The sequence below is a fragment of the Staurois parvus genome, unplaced genomic scaffold (genome assembly GCF_062004578.1).
Source record: "Staurois parvus isolate SC_StPar_1 unplaced genomic scaffold, SC_StPar_1.0 ptg000583l, whole genome shotgun sequence".
Classification (NCBI taxonomy): Eukaryota; Metazoa; Chordata; class Amphibia; order Anura; family Ranidae; genus Staurois; species Staurois parvus.
Window position 1 is genome coordinate 698,011 of NW_028318379.1, and position 17,772 is coordinate 715,782.

A 17,772-nucleotide genomic window follows, 5' to 3' on the forward strand; every position below is an offset into this window, starting at 1 on the left:
CTAGACACTACATAGTAGTTTAGTAAACCTCCCAGGTATGAAAAAGTTTGAAACACCGAACTGCACAAAGTCCAACGTCACAATCAGGACAATGGAACCTGGTTTCCTTTCTGATTTTCCTTCCACTGTCATCTTGCTTTGAGCAACAAACCACGCACATCCTAGTAGGTGCTGACTTTTTCTCGGTTGGCGGGATGTAGTCCATGAAATATCGACCAGTCAGGCGTTTTGGGTTGAAAATGTCAACAGCATGACCACCTCTATTCACAGCCGTTGATGGTGTTTGCTGGTTTACAAAGATACGTTTGGCAATTTTCCAAATGAAGTCCGAATGAATCAGAGGCTTGTCACTATTTTTTTTTAGCAGAATGTAGGCATTCCACAAGCATTGCTCAAGAAGATGCCTGAAGATCTTCTTGTAGTACTTTCTTTGCTGTTTCCTCATTGCTGAGTAGAATGTCATTGCTTGGTCGGCTCTGTCAACACCTCCCATGGTGTTATTGTAGTCTATCACTACTTGTGGCTTCGTGATTTCTGTCCCACCTTTTGTGCGTACCATAACAGTGGAGGTATTATGAATCGTACTCATTAGGCACACATCTTTCTTGTCACGCCATCACAGTGCCATCATGTTGCCTTTCTGCCAGGCAACTATTTTTCCAGTCTTAAGCTTCTTATTGCCAAACATTGGCGGCATGTCGCGCCGGTTAGCCCTAACAGTTCCATAGGCATCGTTTTTGTTTTGTAGAAGGAACTCATAAAGTTCAAGAGACATATAAAAGTTGTCGGTTGTTACGTAATAGCCCTGATTTAGCAATGGCTCATTTAGTGAAAGAACGGAAGATGTTGCCATTCCATAGTTGCTGTATTCTGGATTGAATTTAGTTCCTTTTCCAGTGTATATCACTGAATTCCAAATGTAGCCAGCTGACAATTCGCATAGCATGTAGGATTTAACATCAAATCATGCTCTCTTTGATGCAATGTATTGCACCCAGCTGAGCCTTCCCTTGTAGGCCATTAGACTTTCATCTATGCTGATATCTCTTTCTGGCACATAGCTCCACTGGAAATTCTTTAGAATCATTTGAGATACTTCCCAAATTTTCTTTAGTTTTGGTGCAGGATGAGTATTTTCGTCAAATTCTTCATTGTTTTCAAAGTGTAAATATTTCATGATCAGGGAAAATCTGTACTCTGATATGACCGTGCCAAAGAATGGAGTGGCAAGTAATTTATTGGTTGTCCAATACCACTTCTGCAAGGGTTTCCCCACCACTCCCTGAAGTGTTATTAGGCCGAGAAAATTCCAAATGTCATCTTTGGTCACTGCTTCCTACTTTCTGCTTCTTGAAAACCTCAGACGCAGAGTAGCCAATTGTTGCTCTTGGTACCGGTTTGTCTCAGTAACAATTTTTCAATAACCTCATCGGTCAGAAACAATTGTAAGTATACCAAGGGGTTGTCATGTTCAACGTCTACCCTCATTCATGCTCCAGAAAATGGGAATCTTGGGGGTGCTGCCTGATCCGTACCACTCTCAATAGAGCACCAAGTTCGCAGATCACTTAGCTCAGTCACAGAATTGCCACTGTCGTCACTTTCAGGGCGCAGGGCGCTCGCTCTCAGCACATATGTTATTTCTTACCTGAACGCAAATGTGCGGCTGCTCGGCGTCTAGGCCCAGACGCCGGGAGGCCTCACATTTGTGTGCGTAAAGGGGTTAATTACCGCATGCATTTAATTATTTATTTCCTCTGTGAATTGACTTTAATGTCTTTTTATTCGGCATTTACCAAACATTTTTCTACTTGAGATAAATACCGCATACTAGTAATAGTTAATTGACATTTTCAGTATTGCATGAGATATGTGGTCACGTGACTGACATAACGCATGTGATAACCTTTCGTGAATTGCCTCCAATAAGTTGAAACTTGCAATTTGTTTGCAATTAAAAATTTTGTTCCTCTAGAATTATGAAGGTAAAGGGGGGGGGGTTGTTACAAGAATAGAAAAAATGAGGAAACATAGACACATCCTATGAATAAAGCACAAACACAATGGATATGGAATAAGCAGTTTGTAAATGGAAGATAAGATTTTTTTTTTTTCACTTTCTGTTCAGCTCAGGAGAAATGAAAAAGACACTTCATTTCTGGTAAATTCAAGTATTTTTCTGTACTCCTGAAAATGTTTGTAGCCTGGAAAATAAAAATGAATACAGCTACCACATCTAAGGACTAGTAAGCTGCAATGGCGTCATTAGGGCTGGTGTCACCTGGTGTGATAAAAACATAGTGTCACCCCCAATCGTTTTTCGAGCTGGCAGTGCAAACAGGTCCATGTAAATTATGCGCTCAAGTGAATGAACTGCACTATGTGTAAAAAACAAGCAATAAAAAAAAAGGTACAAGCAGGAACACGCGTTCCCGCTAAGCGAAGTGTGAATGGGGCCATAGGGGTGGTATATAGACATAGCTGGGCAGAGATGTCTGTCAGCTGGAGGGAGAGGTGTATTCCCCAATCCCTATCTCCAGCACTGCAGTGGCAGCTAGTGTCTACTTGTAGTTCTAGGCTGGCTCCTGGCACATTCACCCCCTCTCTGAATCCTAAAACCATTTCAGCACCAATCCCCCTCCAACACTCACACTCCCTACAGCAGAAGCACTACTCCATTCAAGCCCTACAGCCAGCTTTGCAGGTTACAGTGCGCACTGAGCATGCTGTGGAGGGAGGCAGAGAAAGACTCAAGGAGGAGATAGAACAGAGAACATCTTCTTTTATCATGCTGGCAAGAGAGAATAGTGCCGACCACACGCAGGATGGGTGGGGGCTGGATAAGTTTTTCAGAACCCGGCCAAGGCAAAGGAAGAGACTCTGCAGCTGTCCACACTTGGAAGTATGTACAACTGATCCCTCTGCAGAGCAGCCAGAGGGAGAAAGCCAATAGCACTTCAGGGGGATCTACAGGAGTCACAAGGCAGTACAGCTAGCTCTCCTGCTTGAGCCAGCTGTACATCCTTATCAATGGCCCTGCCACCCCTGGTGTCACCCCTCTGGTGCCCCCATAGCAACGCCACTGGCAAGCTGCAATATACTTCATTTTTGCTCTTAGGTTTACTTGTCCTTTAAAGTGAATATCTAGATAGGGGTTGCTTGCACCCAGTAGTATATGCTGCTCACTTTGGGTAATGCTGCATCCACCTGTAGCAGAAATGGCATTGCAACCATAAGAAAGCAGCATTTTCTACTTGCAGATATGCTTATAATGCTAACAGGCAAAAATCTAAGCCTATTGCAGAAGGCCTTGCATGTGTATCAGCCAAGATGGTGCCTACAACCCAGGGTTCTGATGCCTGTGGCTGCAGTCACAAAGCAAATGTCAAAGCTTGGACAAATGAGCATTCAGTTCAGACTGAACTTTGCTTGTTTAGGCATTCTCCTAAACGCCAGACTTTTTGCTCATTTGGCAGGAACTGAACATCAAATAAAGTGGCAAGGAGAAACAAAAGACAAAACAAGGGAAGCACTCCCTAGTGTAAAAACGTAATTTTATTAAGAACAATAATATAAGGAGAAGAGAAGAGAAACATATTTTGCAAGATTTGGTTACATAGTTAGTCTGGCTGAAAAAAAGACAAAAGTCCATTCAGTTCAACCATTAAAAAAATAAAAAGTTATAATCCTATATCCACAGTTGATCCAGAGGAAGGCAAAAAAACCCAGCTAAGCATGATCAAATTTGCTCCCGCAAGGGAAAGCAATTCCGTTCTGATCCCCCGAGAGGCAATCGGATATTCCCTGGATCAACTTTACCTATAAATGTTAGTATCCAGTTATATTCTGTGTATCTAAGAAAGAATCCAGAACTTTTTTAAATCAATCCACTGAGCTGGCCAGAACCAACTCTTGAGGGAGTCTATTCCACATTTTCACAGCTCTCACTGTGAAGAATCCTTTCCGTGTTTGGAGATTACATTTCTTTTCCTTCAGACGTAAAGGGTGCCCTCTTGTCCTCTGTGATGACCTCAAGGTGAATATCTCTACACCGAGTTCACTATATGAACTACTGATGTATTTATACATGTTGATCATATCCCCCCTTAATCTCCTCTTCTCAAGAGAGAATAAATTCAGAGCCTCTAATCTTTCCTCATAGCTGAGCTCCTCCATGCCTCTTATCAGTTTGGTTGCCCTTCTCTGTACTTTCTCCAGTTCCCCAATGTTCTTTTTGTGAATTGGTGCCCAAAACTTAACTGCATATTCCAGATGAGGTCTTACTAATGATTTGTACAGGGTTAAATGATATCTCTCTCTCTGGAGTCTATACCTCTTTTAATAAGAGAGGATTTTGCTCACTTTTTATAAACCGCAGCTTGGCATTGCATGCCATTATTAGGCTTGTGATCTACCAGAACCCCCAGATCCTTCTTCACCATTGATTCCCCCAGTTGTACTCCCCTAGTATGTATGATGCATATTCTTAGCTCCCAAGTGCATAACTTTACATTTATCAACATTAAATCTCATTTGCCCAATTAAACAGTGCATTGAGGTCGGCTCGTAAGTTGGAGACATACTCTAAGGACGTTATACCACTGCACAGCTTGGTGTCATCTGCAAAGACTGAAATGTTTTTTTTAATCCCAGACACTATATTGTTTATAAATATATTTAAAAGTAAGGGTCCCAACACTGAACCTTGGGGTACACCACTGACAACCGTAGACCATTCAGAGTATGAATCATTAACCACTACTCTCTGAATACGATCTTTTAGCCAGTTTTCTATTCATTTACATATGGATTTTTCCAAGCCTGTAGACTTTACCTTACACATTAGCAGTGTGTGGGGAACTGTGTCAAATGCTTTTTCAAAATTCAAGTATACCAAGTTATGGTTCAACTTCTCCTCTCCCCACCCGCTTTCCTGACCTGCCAGGCTGCACGCTTGGTCTGGTATGGATTTTGGTGGGGACACCACATTTTATTTTGTTTTGTTTTTTTTTTGCATGGTATCCTCCTTGACATCCATACTGGGCCCTCATGTATTTTTAGTGGAAGTTAGATTTGAGTTTTAGATAAAATGTGATCCATTTGCTTGCTGGACACTTTATGATAGCATATTTAGTATCTAACTGATTGGCAGCTTCTCATACATCAGTGTAATCCTTTTTTATGATTATAACTCAAGGTATTATGGAAATTGAATAAAACCTCATTCTGTACAATTTATCGGTATGTCATTATAGGTCACTAGCTCCAGGTATATCCACCACTAGACCGTTTACAGTTATTTTTGACCAGGCATTTACTACATGACTCCATCATCTGAAAATCCACCCCAGACATAAGATTTAGGCTGGCCATTTTGTCACTGACTGCCTTGTGTTCAACATAATGTTCTAATTTTCTGTGCAGTCTTGGGCTGTCAGAACTCATTATCAACACATTATGCCTTTTAAATAGCCAATTCCAGACAGTGGTCTACTTATTGGAATATAGGTGGTCATACACATGGGAATCTCATTTTACTGCAATGAGCAACCAGAGCCTCATATGTGTTTCCTGTCCTACCCAACATGACCATGAGATTTTCAATGTCAGGGGATCTCCCCATTAACATGCATCCTCTAATCAGCATCAGTCTATTTTCTCCATTGTTGTACATTTTCTATTTAGTGTCAAAAGATTTTCCCATAACTGAACACCCCCTATTCATTGTCAGTGGAATCTCCCCACTGTTGCACATCTTCTATTCAGTGTTGTGGGATCTCCTTTTTACTGAACATCTACCATTCTGTGTTGTGGGATATCCTGTCCAAATTACTAAACATCTATTCAGTGGACTGGATCTCCCTACCACTGCGTACCTACAGTGTTGGGGGAAGTTTCCCCATTACGTAGAGTTCTTATCGAGAGTTGTGGATTGCATGCCAGAGCAAATGATCCAGCTCACACAATAGAATGAGTCTGGCCTCAGCATCCAAATGCAATTAATTATGGAACAATGTGAATACTGTGGTGTTTTGTCGCAGTCCTGTGTATGGAGATATCTAAGTCTCTGCTCATAGATGAGAATATTGGGGTGTCTGCTTCATCAGTGTTTTTTTCCTGTGAAAGAATATTTATTGGAGTTTCATAAAGTGATCCTATATACAGTATATATTAAATAATATACAGTAAATTAATTTAATACAGAGAAATTAGTTCCATTCGTGTAGAGAATAGTTACATCCTTTCATGTGTGAGAAAATATTTTTTTTCTGTTAACATTCTTCTTTTCTTCTACAGTTTGTATGATAATTGCCTGACAGACAGTTCCAGTCCCCATTTGGCATCTGGAATAAAAAATAACCAGACATTAAGAAAACTGAACTTGTCTTCTAATAATCTGGAGGGTCCTCATTTCAGTGATCTGATGGCAGCTCTGACAACAAGCCAAATAGAAGAACTAAGGTGAGTATAACAGCATTGAGTGAAGATCATATAATCAAAATGCATCTTTAGACTCCATAAATAGCCAATCACAGACAGCAATCTAATTCTTGGATCCTATCATACTCTTTTATCAGTCATGGTATAATGTTTTCCTAAAATCTTGTTAACACCCAATACTTTGCTTTGTAGCCAAAAAAAATTTTATATTTTAGGTGCTTATATACTGTATGAGGGAATCTGATCTTACTACAATGAGAAATCAGAGCCTCATACAAGCTCCCTATCAGCCATTGCTGCACGTCCATCTGCTCTTCAGTGTTGGGTCTTTCCATTACTTTATATCCACTGTTGTGTTTTAGAGGATCTCCCTATTACTGCACATTTGCTATTGAGTGGCAGTGGATCTCTCTTTTACTTCCTATGAGTATAGAACTATTGTCAATAGAGATAAAGGAAATAGCAGATAATAATCATCCTATCCAATCACTAGAAATGCTGATTCTGCCACAAAAATGTTTGGTTACAATCTGCCTGACAACACCTTGATACACCTCACAGGGGTTTTTTGTGGCATTGGTGCGGTAAAGGCTTCTTTCTGGTAACTCGACCTGCAGCTCATTTTTGTTCAAGTATTGTGCTCCTTCAAACATCCACACTGTCTTTTTCCAGTGCAGCCTGTATTTCTCCTTAGGTTACCTGTGGGTTTTCCTTTGTATCCCAAAGAATTCTACTGGCAGTTGTGGCTGCAGTCTTTCTTGGTCTACCTTACCTTGGCTTGGTATCAGATCCCCAAATTTTCCACTTCTTAATAAGTGATTGAACAGTATTGACTGGCAAATTCAAGGTTTGGATATCTTTTCATATCCTTTTCCATCTTTATAATGTTCTATTACCCTGTTACGCAGGTGTTTTGACAGTTCTTTTCTGCTCCCCATGGCTCTGTATCTATCCCGCTCAGTGCATCCACATAACAGCTAAAAACTCAGTGACTATATATTGCCATTTTAACCTGTGTGTGTCACCTTGTGTCTCTACCAAAGACAAACATTCCAGGGTATGTAAACTTTTGATCAGCACCATTTTGGGTGATTTCTGTTATCATTAAGATTTAAAAAGGAGCCAAACAACTATGTAATAGTAAATGGTAGCGATGGGCTGAACACCCCCCTGTTCAGTTCGCAGTCGAACATTAGAACCCACAGAATGCTCGATCGTAAACTTTGAACACAAAAAATTTACTGAGTGGTATAAATACTGTATGTGGTAAGATATCGCTCAGTTACTAAAATACCTCATGCGTTATAGTATTAAGTCCTGCAGTATTTTAGTAGTAAAACATTCATTCATGTTTCAGCTGTTAGTGGGGTTCCCCGCTGACAGCTGAATGTAAAAAGAATTCCCGGCATTGCCAAACAATTAAAGAAAAAAAAAACATGGGGTCCCCTCTCCCATCCATACCAAGCCCTTCGGGTCTGGTATTGGTTTTTGAGGGGAACCCCTTCACCAAAAGTTTTGTTAAAAATGGCATGGGGGTCCCCCCGAATTCCATACCAGACCCTTATCTGAGCATGCAGCCCAGCAGGTCAGGAAAGGGAGGTGGGGACGAGCAATTATCCAACCTCCTGATCCATACCAGGCCACATGCCCTCAACATGGGGGGGTGCTTTGGGGCAGGGGGCTCCCCTCCAAAGCACTTTGTCCCCATGTTTTTATATATTTTTTATTTTAGTTTAATTGAACTTTTTATTTGACCTCCATTAGAATGTCTATAGAAATTTAACGGAAGTCCTTTTTTTATATTATATCTTTTGTTAAACTTCAAAACATAACATTATTCAGATATTACAATAATACATTTCCAATATCAAAATATTTTTTACAAAAACCCTTCTCACTCTCCCTCCTTCCGACCCTCCACCCATCTCTCCTAGGTCACCCAGGTCTTCTAGTAACCTCTATCAACCATCCACCACTTCCTACCCCTCCTCTCAAGTGTATTCAATAAAGTAAATGGGAAACTTCACTTTTCCCCCTCATATTCCTTTCAATTCTGCATAACTCTTAGTAGTTTTATAGCTTATCTAACTCTCCCAGGTTTTTCTGAATTTTTTAATTTTATCCTCTTCTTAAATATGGTAAAGTTCCTCCATCCTGTATATGTATTCCACTGTGTTAATCCAATCTTTTATTTTGGGAATTTCTTTGCCCTGCCAAAACAAAATCTCGGAATCAGACCTTTGGCTGCATCTATTAAATTAAATATTACCATGTTCTTGTATTGCTTTACTATCGCTTTACTGTAAATTCCACATTATGAAATACACAGGCCCAAGGGTTGTTCAGTATTACAGTTCTCGTTATCTCCTGAATTTATTCCTTGCAAAAACTCTTGGATTTTTGGGCATTCCCACCATATATGTACCATGGTTCCCTCAATCCCGCACCCCCTCCAACATAAAGGTGAACTCTGTGGTTGTTGATTATGTGCTACACTAGGTGTGCAGTACCATCTTACTAAGCATTTATAGTTCATTTCTACTATATTCATATTTACAGCACAGTGTGTCAATCTGAATATTTTCTTTTTATCTTGCTCCTCCAATTTTGTTCTTTTTCTCATTTCTCCAGATACAGTGGCAATACAGATCATGAGATATTAGTAAACATCTTATAAATGCGAGAAGTTATATGTTTACGTGCTGTTTCTTGATTAAAAAAAGTTCTAATGGGTACATGCTCTCCAATGTCCTTAATGGCTGTAGAAGAGTCACTACCAAATGCCTCAGTTGATGATACCGCCACTCATCTAACCTACAAAATAAATCCTTCCTATTTTTTAATTTTTAATTCTGAAAAAGAACATAACTCCCGATTTTTAGCGATATCTTTCAAACATGCATTTTTGTCTTTTATACATCTCCCTGCAATACCCTCTTTCCCTGGGGGAAAAAAATCTGTTCCTTTCAACGGTATTAATAGTGAATTATACTCCCATCCCATTTGCCTATGAATTCCATCCCATTTTCTTATAAAATTCTGTGTTAAAGTGCTTATATTTTCCGAAAAATATTGGTGTTGTTGTGGAAGCCATATTATTTTATCTAACTGTGACCCACTTAATGTATTTTCCATTTTTACCCAAATTTTTACTTTTTGCATTTTGCATCCACTCCACTATTTGTGAGATCAACACAGAACCTAAAATCCGGCAAACATAAACATCCATTAACTTTATCTCTACATCATACTTTGTAACTAACCCTTGTTTTTTTATTTGCCGAATTTTACTTATCTTCCTTATAATCTTAAAAAAGGACTCCGGCAAATATATTGGAAGCAAGTGGAACCTATATAGGATCTTCGGAACTATCACCATCTTTATGATATATATACGACCCATCCATGAGAGTGACCCTATAGCTATTCTACTTAAGTCTTCTTTTAGTTCATTTATTAATGGAATAGAATTTATTTGATAGAGGTTTTTCAAGGAAGGGGTAAGCTTTACTCCTAAGTAACTTAATTCTCTCTCTTTCCAGACAAAGGGGAAGGCTTTCTGTAAGCTCTGGTTTTTCTACCTTTGAAACTGTAATATTTAATATCTCTGATTTTGAGGGAATCTTTTTCAACACCTTGTCTCCATGTTGAGGGGGACAAGGTCCTCTTCCCCAAAACCCTGGTCGGTGGCTGTGGGGGTCTGCAAGGCGGGGGGCTTATTGGAATCTGGAAGCTCCCTTTAGGCTCCCTCATATGAATGAGTATGTGGTACATGATACCACTACCCATTCACAAAAAAATTTGTAGTGTAAAAATGACAGGAGACAGTCTTTGACAAGTCCATTATTGAAAATAAAACAAAAATGTAGATCCAATGCCAGTCACGATGCCTGCCGCCACTGCCCACCCAAAAAAAGAAAAAAAGGCTCCTTTCCCAACTAATGCCCCCGCCATCTGATAGCCCCACCCCCTGACAATTCGTAAATAATTAAGGGGAGCTCTCGATGCTGTCTCCCGGTCCTCTGACAGCTGCACCGCGATGACAGTTCTTAAATACTGTCATGATGTCATCAGTGTGATATCATCCTGTGCTGTGATTGGTCAAAGCATTGCACTGGACCTGTGGTCAGGTGCATTGCTTTGACCAATCACAGTGCATTGTGGGGCGCAGTGGGTGAACAGCCCGCCAAACACTGGTATTGTTTGTGTGTTCAGCGAACACACACACAGTCAATGTTCGAGTCGAACTTAGGTTCAACTTGAACATTCGGCGCAACACTAGTAGATGGATTTATATGATTACTATCCTTAAATAAAAGACAGATCAGTCATAATCAGGCATATTTTCAATATAAATGCTAAGATTGTATGATTTCTGCCAGGGTATGCAAACGTTTGAGCACAACTGTATATTGATACCTCGACTACTAATTTAAGGTTTATCTACAACCTTTTGTCAAGAAAAGGGACAACAACACAGTTGAAATGTAAATCTCATATATTAAGGCTAGAAATGTACAGATTTTTTTACCATAAAATAGGCAACAGAACAAATAGCTTTTTGGTGCATGGGTGCTTTGTAGTGGTAGATTGAACAGGACAGTAATCGATAAGAAGGAACAGTAGAGAACCCAATATAGAGTCAGTTCAGTATAGTAGGGTAATCCTGAGTGGATGTTAGGATTAGAGATGAGCGAAGAAATGAAAAATTCGATTCGACTGATTCGGCGAATTCGTGGACAATATTCGATTCGAGTCGAATAAATTCGCTGTGAATTTAACTTAAAAAAGGGTGTTTCTAGGCTTCAGAGAGACTTAATATTAGTGCAGAACACTGTACCTTTAATTTAAATGCCCTTGGAGTCTGCTGGGGAAGAGAAATAATACTGTCACTCAGTATGACATGCAGATGAGTGCCGTCGATCTTAGAATCACCGCACACTTCACTCATTTGGCCAGTCACGGGGCCAAAACCAGTGTTTGGAGCCACAGTGTGGCGGTGGAGGCAGCAGCAATGGGAGGCCATACAGCAACCTATGACAAAATGGAAACCAGCAGGAGTGTGAGGAGACCTGAAAGTGGCACATGGCAGAGTGGGAGCAATGGGAGGCGGTACAGGGACCCAGGTCACACTGTGGGACCAGCATCAGCGTGAACAGGCGGTACGGGGGCCCATGGCCGATTTGACCTCGTTCATCCCATAGTCCTGCCGACTCACGAATAGCGTGGCCTCCTCAAAGGGCCTGAGCAAGCGCAGGTGTCACGCATGAGCTGACAATGGCTGACATCTAAGTTACACAGGGAGTACCTTTATCCGCTTTTAACATCAGGAAATCTGTGATGGCCTTTCGCTGTTCGTAAAGGCGGTCTAACATATGTAGGGTTGAATTACACCTTGTTGCAACGTCACAGCATGAGGAGTCGGTACGGGGGTCCATGGCAGATTACGTGCCTGGCAGCAGCAATGGGAGGCCCGTAATCTGCCAGCACCCTATGTCAAAAAATTGAACACACCAGCAGTGTGAGGAGACCTCAAAGTGGCACATGGCAGAGTGGGAGCAATGGGAGGCGGTACAGTGACCCAGGTCACACTGTGGGCTCAGCAGCAGCGTGACCAGGCGGTACGGGGGCCCATGGCCGATTTGGGGCCTGGTGGCACCTATGGAAGGCCTGTAATCTGCCAGCAACCTATGACAAAATGGAAAACCGCAGGAGTGTGAGGAGACCTCAAAGTGGCACATGGCAGAGTGGGAGCAATGGGAGGCGGTACAGGGACCCAGGTCACACTGTGGGCTCAGCAGCAGCGTGACCAGGCGGTACGGGGGCCCATGGCCGATTTGGGGCCTGGCGGCACCTATGGAAGGCCTGTAATCTGCCAGCAACCTATGACAAAATGGAAAACCGCAGGAGTGTGAGGAGACCTCAAAGTGGCACATGGTAGAGTGGGAGCAATGGGAGGCCGTACAGGGACCCAGGTCACACTGTGGGCCTAGCAGCAGCGTGACCAGGCGGTACGGGGGCCCATTGGCGATTTGGGGCCTGGCGGCACCTATGGGAGGCCTTTAATCTGCCAGCAACCTATGACAAAATGGAAAAAAGCAGGAGTGTGAGGAGATTTCAAAGTGGCACATGGCAGAATGGGAGCAATGGGAGGCCGTACAGGGACTCAGGTCACACTGTGGGACCAGCAGCAGCGTGACCAGGCGGTACGGGGGCCCATGGCCGATTTGGGGCCTGGCGGCACCTATGGAAGGCCTGTAATCTGCCAGCAACCTATGACAAAATGGAAAACCGCAGGAGTGTGAGGAGACCTCAAAGTGGCACATGGTAGAGTGGGAGCAATGGGAGGCCGTACAGGGACCCAGGTCACACTGTGGGCCTAGCAGCAGCGTGACCAGGTGGTACGGGGGCCCATTGGCGATTTGGGGCCTGGCGGCACCTATGGGAGGCCTTTAATCTGTCAGCAACCTATGACAAAATGGAAAAAAGCAGGAGTGTGAGGAGATTTCAAAGTGGCACATGGCAGAGTGGAAGCAATGGGAGGCCGTACAGGGACCCAGGTCACACTGTGGGCTCAGCAGCAGCGTGACCAGGCGGTACGGGGGCCCATGGCCGATATGGGGCCTGGCGGCACCTATGGAAGGCCTGTAATCTGCCAGCAACCTATGACAAAATGGAAAACCGCAGGAGTGTGAGGAGACCTCAAAGTGGCACATGATAGAGTGGGAGCAATAGGAGGCCGTACAGGGACCCAGGTCACACTGTGGGCCTAGCAGCAGCGTGACCAGGCGGTACGGGGGCCCATTGGCGATTTGGGGCCTGGCGGCACCTATGGGAGGCCTTTAATCTGCCAGAAACCTATGACAAAATGGAAAAAAGCAGGAGTGTGAGGAGATTTCAAAGTGGCACATGGCAGAGTGGAAGCAATGGGAGGCCGTACAGGGACCTAGGTCACACTGTGGGCTCAGCAGCAGCGTGACCAGGCGGTACGGGGGCCCATGGCCGATATGGGGCCTGGCGGCACCTATGGAAGGCCTGTAATCTGCCAGCAACCTATGACAAAATGGACAACCGCAGGAGTGTGAGGAGATTTCATAGTGGCACATGGCAGAGTGGAAGCAATGGGAGGCCGTACAGGGACCCAGGTCACACTGTGGGACCAGCAGCAGCGTGACCAGGCGGTACGGGGGCCCATAGCTGATTTTGGGCCTGGCGGCACCTATGGAAGGCCTGTAATCTGCCAGCAACCTATGTCAAAATGGAAAAGCACAGGAGTGTGAGGAGACCTCAAAGTGGCACATGGCAGAGTGGAAGCAATGGGAGGCCGTACAGGGACCCAGGTCACACTGTGGGCCCAGCAGCAGCGTGACCAGGCGGTACGGGGCCCATGGCCGATTTGGGGCCTGGCGGCACCTATGGGAGGCCCGTAATCTGCCAGCACCCTATGACAAAATGGAACCCTGGCTGGGGCAGGCAGAACCGCCGTATCTTTATCACGTTTTTCCCAGGCCACCGAATGGCGACGCTGCATATGCTGACGCAACGCTGTAGTCCCAACATGGGCCCCCTGGCCACGCTTGACTTTCTGGCCACATAGTCGACATACGGCTACGTTTACTTCCTCGGGCGGCTTGACGAAAACTTGCCACACCGCCGAGTAGGAAACTTTGCACCCGCTACTCCTCACTGGCTGACTGCTACTTCCTCCGTGCACACCGGCACCACTACTGGCTGTGGTGGTAGGCTGCAGTGGAGCTGCTGCTCTACTCCGTGGCCGTTTGCCTCCACTGACACAGCTGCGACCCTGCTGCCTCCTGGCAGCAGCAATGGGAGGCCGTACAGGGACCCAGGTCACACTGTGGGCCCAGCAGCAGCGTGACCAGGTGGTACGGGGGCCCATGGCCGATTTGGGGCCTAGCGGCACCTATGGGAGGCCCGTAATCTGCCAGCAACCTATGTCAAAATGGAAAACCACAGGAGTGTGAGGAGACCTCAAAGTGACACATGGCAGAGTGGAAGCAATGGGAGGCCGTACAGGGACCCAGGTCACACTGTGGGACCAGCAGCAGCGTGACCAGGCGGTACGGGGGCCCATGGCCGATTTGGGGCCTGGCGGCACCTATGGAAGGCCTATAATCTGCCAGCAACCTATGACAAAATGGACAACCGCAGGAGTGTGAGGAGATTTCAAAGTGGCACATGGCAGAGTGGAAGCAATGGGAGGCCGTACAGGGACCCAGGTCACACTGTGGGACCAGCAGCAGCGTGACCAGGCGGTACGGGGGCCCATGGCCGATTTGGGGCCTGGCGGCACCTATGGAGGGCCTGTAATCTGCCAGCAACCTATGACAAAATGGACAACCGCAGGAGTGTGAGGAGATTTCAAAGTGGCACATGGCAGAGTGGAAGCAATGGGAGGCCGTACAGGGACCCAGGTCACACTGTGGGCCCAGCAGCAGCGTGACCAGGCGGTACGGGGGCCCATGGCCGATTTGGGGCCTGGCGGCAGCTATGGGAGGCCCATAATCTGCCAGCACCCTATGACAAAATGGAACCCTGGGCTGGGGCAGGCAGAACCGCCGTATCTTTATCACGTTTTTCCCAGGCCACTGAATGGCGACGCTGCATATGCTGACGCAACGCTGTAGTCCCAACATGGGCCCCCTGGCCACGCTTGACTTTCTGGCCACATAGTCGACATACGGCTACGTTTACTTCCTCGGGCGGCTTGACGAAAACTTGCCACACCGCCGAGTAGGAAACTTTGCACCCGCTACTCCTCACTGGCTGACTGCTACTTCCTCCGTGCACACCGGCACCACTACTGGCTGTGGTGGTAGGCTGCAGTGGAGCTGCTGCTCTACTCCGTGGCCGTTTGCCTCCACTGACACAGCTGCGACCCTGCTGCCTCCTGGCAGCAGCAATGGGAGGCCGTACAGGGACCCAGGTCACACTGTGGGCCCAGCAGCAGCGTGACCAGGTGGTACGGGGGCCCATGGCCGATTTGGGGCCTAGCGGCACCTATGGGAGGCCTGTAATCTGCCAGCAACCTATGTCAAAATGGAAAACCACAGGAGTGTGAGGAGACCTCAAAGTGACACATGGCAGAGTGGAAGCAATGGGAGGCCGTACAGGGACCCAGGTCACACTGTGGGACCAGCAGCAGCGTGACCAGGCGGTACGGGGGCCCATGGCCGATTTGGGGCCTGGCGGCACCTATGGAAGGCCTATAATCTGCCAGCAACCTATGACAAAATGGACAACCGCAGGAGTGTGAGGAGATTTCAAAGTGGCACATGGCAGAGTGGAAGCAATGGGAGGCCGTACAGGGACCCAGGTCACACTGTGGGACCAGCAGCAGCGTGACCAGGCGGTACGGGGGCCCATGGCCGATTTGGGGCCTGGCGGCACCTATGGAGGGCCTGTAATCTGCCAGCAACCTATGACAAAATGGACAACCGCAGGAGTGTGAGGAGATTTCAAAGTGGCACATGGCAGAGTGGAAGCAATGGGAGGCCGTACAGGGACCCAGGTCACACTGTGGGCCCAGCAGCAGCGTGACCAGGCGGTACGGGGGCCCATGGCCGATTTGGGGCCTGGCGGCACCTATGGGAGGCCCGTAATCTGCCAGCACCCTATGACAAAATGGAACCCTGGGCTGGGGCAGGCAGAACCGCCGTATCTTTATCACGTTTTTCCCAGGCCACTGAATGGCGACGCTGCATATGCTGACGCAACGCTGTAGTCCCAACATGGGCCCCCTGGCCACGCTTGACTTTCTGGCCACATAGTCGACATACGGCTACGTTTACTTCCTCGGGCGGCTTGACGAAAAATTGCCACACCGCAGAGTAGGAAACTTTGCCTCCGCTACTCCTCACTGGCTGACTGCTACTTCCTCCGTGCACACCGGCACCACTACTGGCCGTGGTGGTAGGCTGCAGTGGAGCTGCTGCTCTACTCCGTGGCCGTTTGCCTCCACTGACACTGCTGCGACCCTGCTGCCTCCTGGCAGCAGCAATGGGAGGCCTTACAGGGACCCATGAGACACTCTGGACCTGGCAGCAGCATGAAGAGGCGGTACAGGGGCCCATGGCAGATTACGGGCCTGGCAGCAGCAATGGGAGGCCCGTAATCTGCCAGCACCCTATGTCAAAAAATTCAACACACCAGCAGTGTGAAGAGACCTGAAAGTGGCACATGGCAGAGTGTGGCGATGGAGACAGCAGCAATGGGAGGCCGTACAGGGACCCATGAGAGACTCTGGACTTGGCAGCAGCATGAGGAGGCGGTATATAGGGGCCCATGGCAGATTAGGGGCCTGGCAGCAGCTATGGGAGGCCCGTAATCTGCCAGCACCCTATGTCAAAAAATTTAAAACACAAGCAGTGTGAAGAGACCTGAATGTGGCACATGGCAGAGTGTGGCGATGGAGACAGCAGCAATGGGAGGCCGTACAGGGACCCATGAGAGACTCTGGACTTGGCAGCAGCATGAGGAGGCGGTATATAGGGGCCCATGGCAGATTAGGGGCCTGGCAGCAGCTATGGGAGGCCCGTAATCTGCCAGCACCCTATGTCAAAAAATTTAAAACACAAGCAGTGTGAAGAGACCTGAATGTGGCACATGGCAGAGTGTGGCGATGGAGACAGCAGCAATGGGAGGCCGTACAGGGACCCATGAGAGACTCTGGACTTGGCAGCAGCATGAGGAGGCGGTATATAGGGGCCCATGGCAGATTAGGGGCCTGGCAGCAGCTATGGGAGGCCCGTAATCTGCCAGCACCCTATGTCAAAAAATTTAAAACACAAGCAGTGTGAAGAGACCTGAATGTGGCACATGGCAGAGTGTGGCGATGGAGACAGCAGCAATGGGAGGCCGTACAGGGACCCATGAGAGACTCTGGACTTGGCAGCAGCATGAGGAGGCGGTATATAGGGGCCCATGGCAGATTAGGGGCCTGGCAGCAGCTATGGGAGGCCCGTAATCTGCCAGCACCCTATGTCAAAAAATTTAAAACACAAGCAGTGTGAAGAGACCTGAATGTGGCACATGGCAGAGTGTGGCGATGGAGACAGCAGCAATGGGAGGCCGTACAGGGACCCATGAGAGACTCTGGACTTGGCAGCAGCATGAGGAGGCGGTATATAGGGGCCCATGGCAGATTAGGGGCCTGGCAGCAGCTATGGGAGGCCCGTAATCTGCCAGCACCCTATGTCAAAAAATTTAAAACACAAGCAGTGTGAAGAGACCTGAATGTGGCACATGGCAGAGTGTGGCGATGGAGACAGCAGCAATGGGAGGCCGTACAGGGACCCATGAGAGACTCTG

At 46.5% G+C, this 17,772-nt stretch overlaps 1 protein-coding gene across 1 annotated transcript in view; it reads left to right on the plus strand.

Annotated features, from left to right (window-relative positions):
• The window catches only part of LOC149450085 (NACHT, LRR and PYD domains-containing protein 3-like), a 75,478-nt gene that overhangs the window by 38,722 nt on the left and 18,984 nt on the right, over positions 1–17,772 (plus strand). The window contains exon 7 of the mRNA XM_089692386.1: positions 6,298–6,462. Coding sequence (XP_089548512.1) covers positions 6,298–6,462 — 165 coding nt within the window. The remainder of the gene's footprint in view (positions 1–6,297; positions 6,463–17,772) is intronic.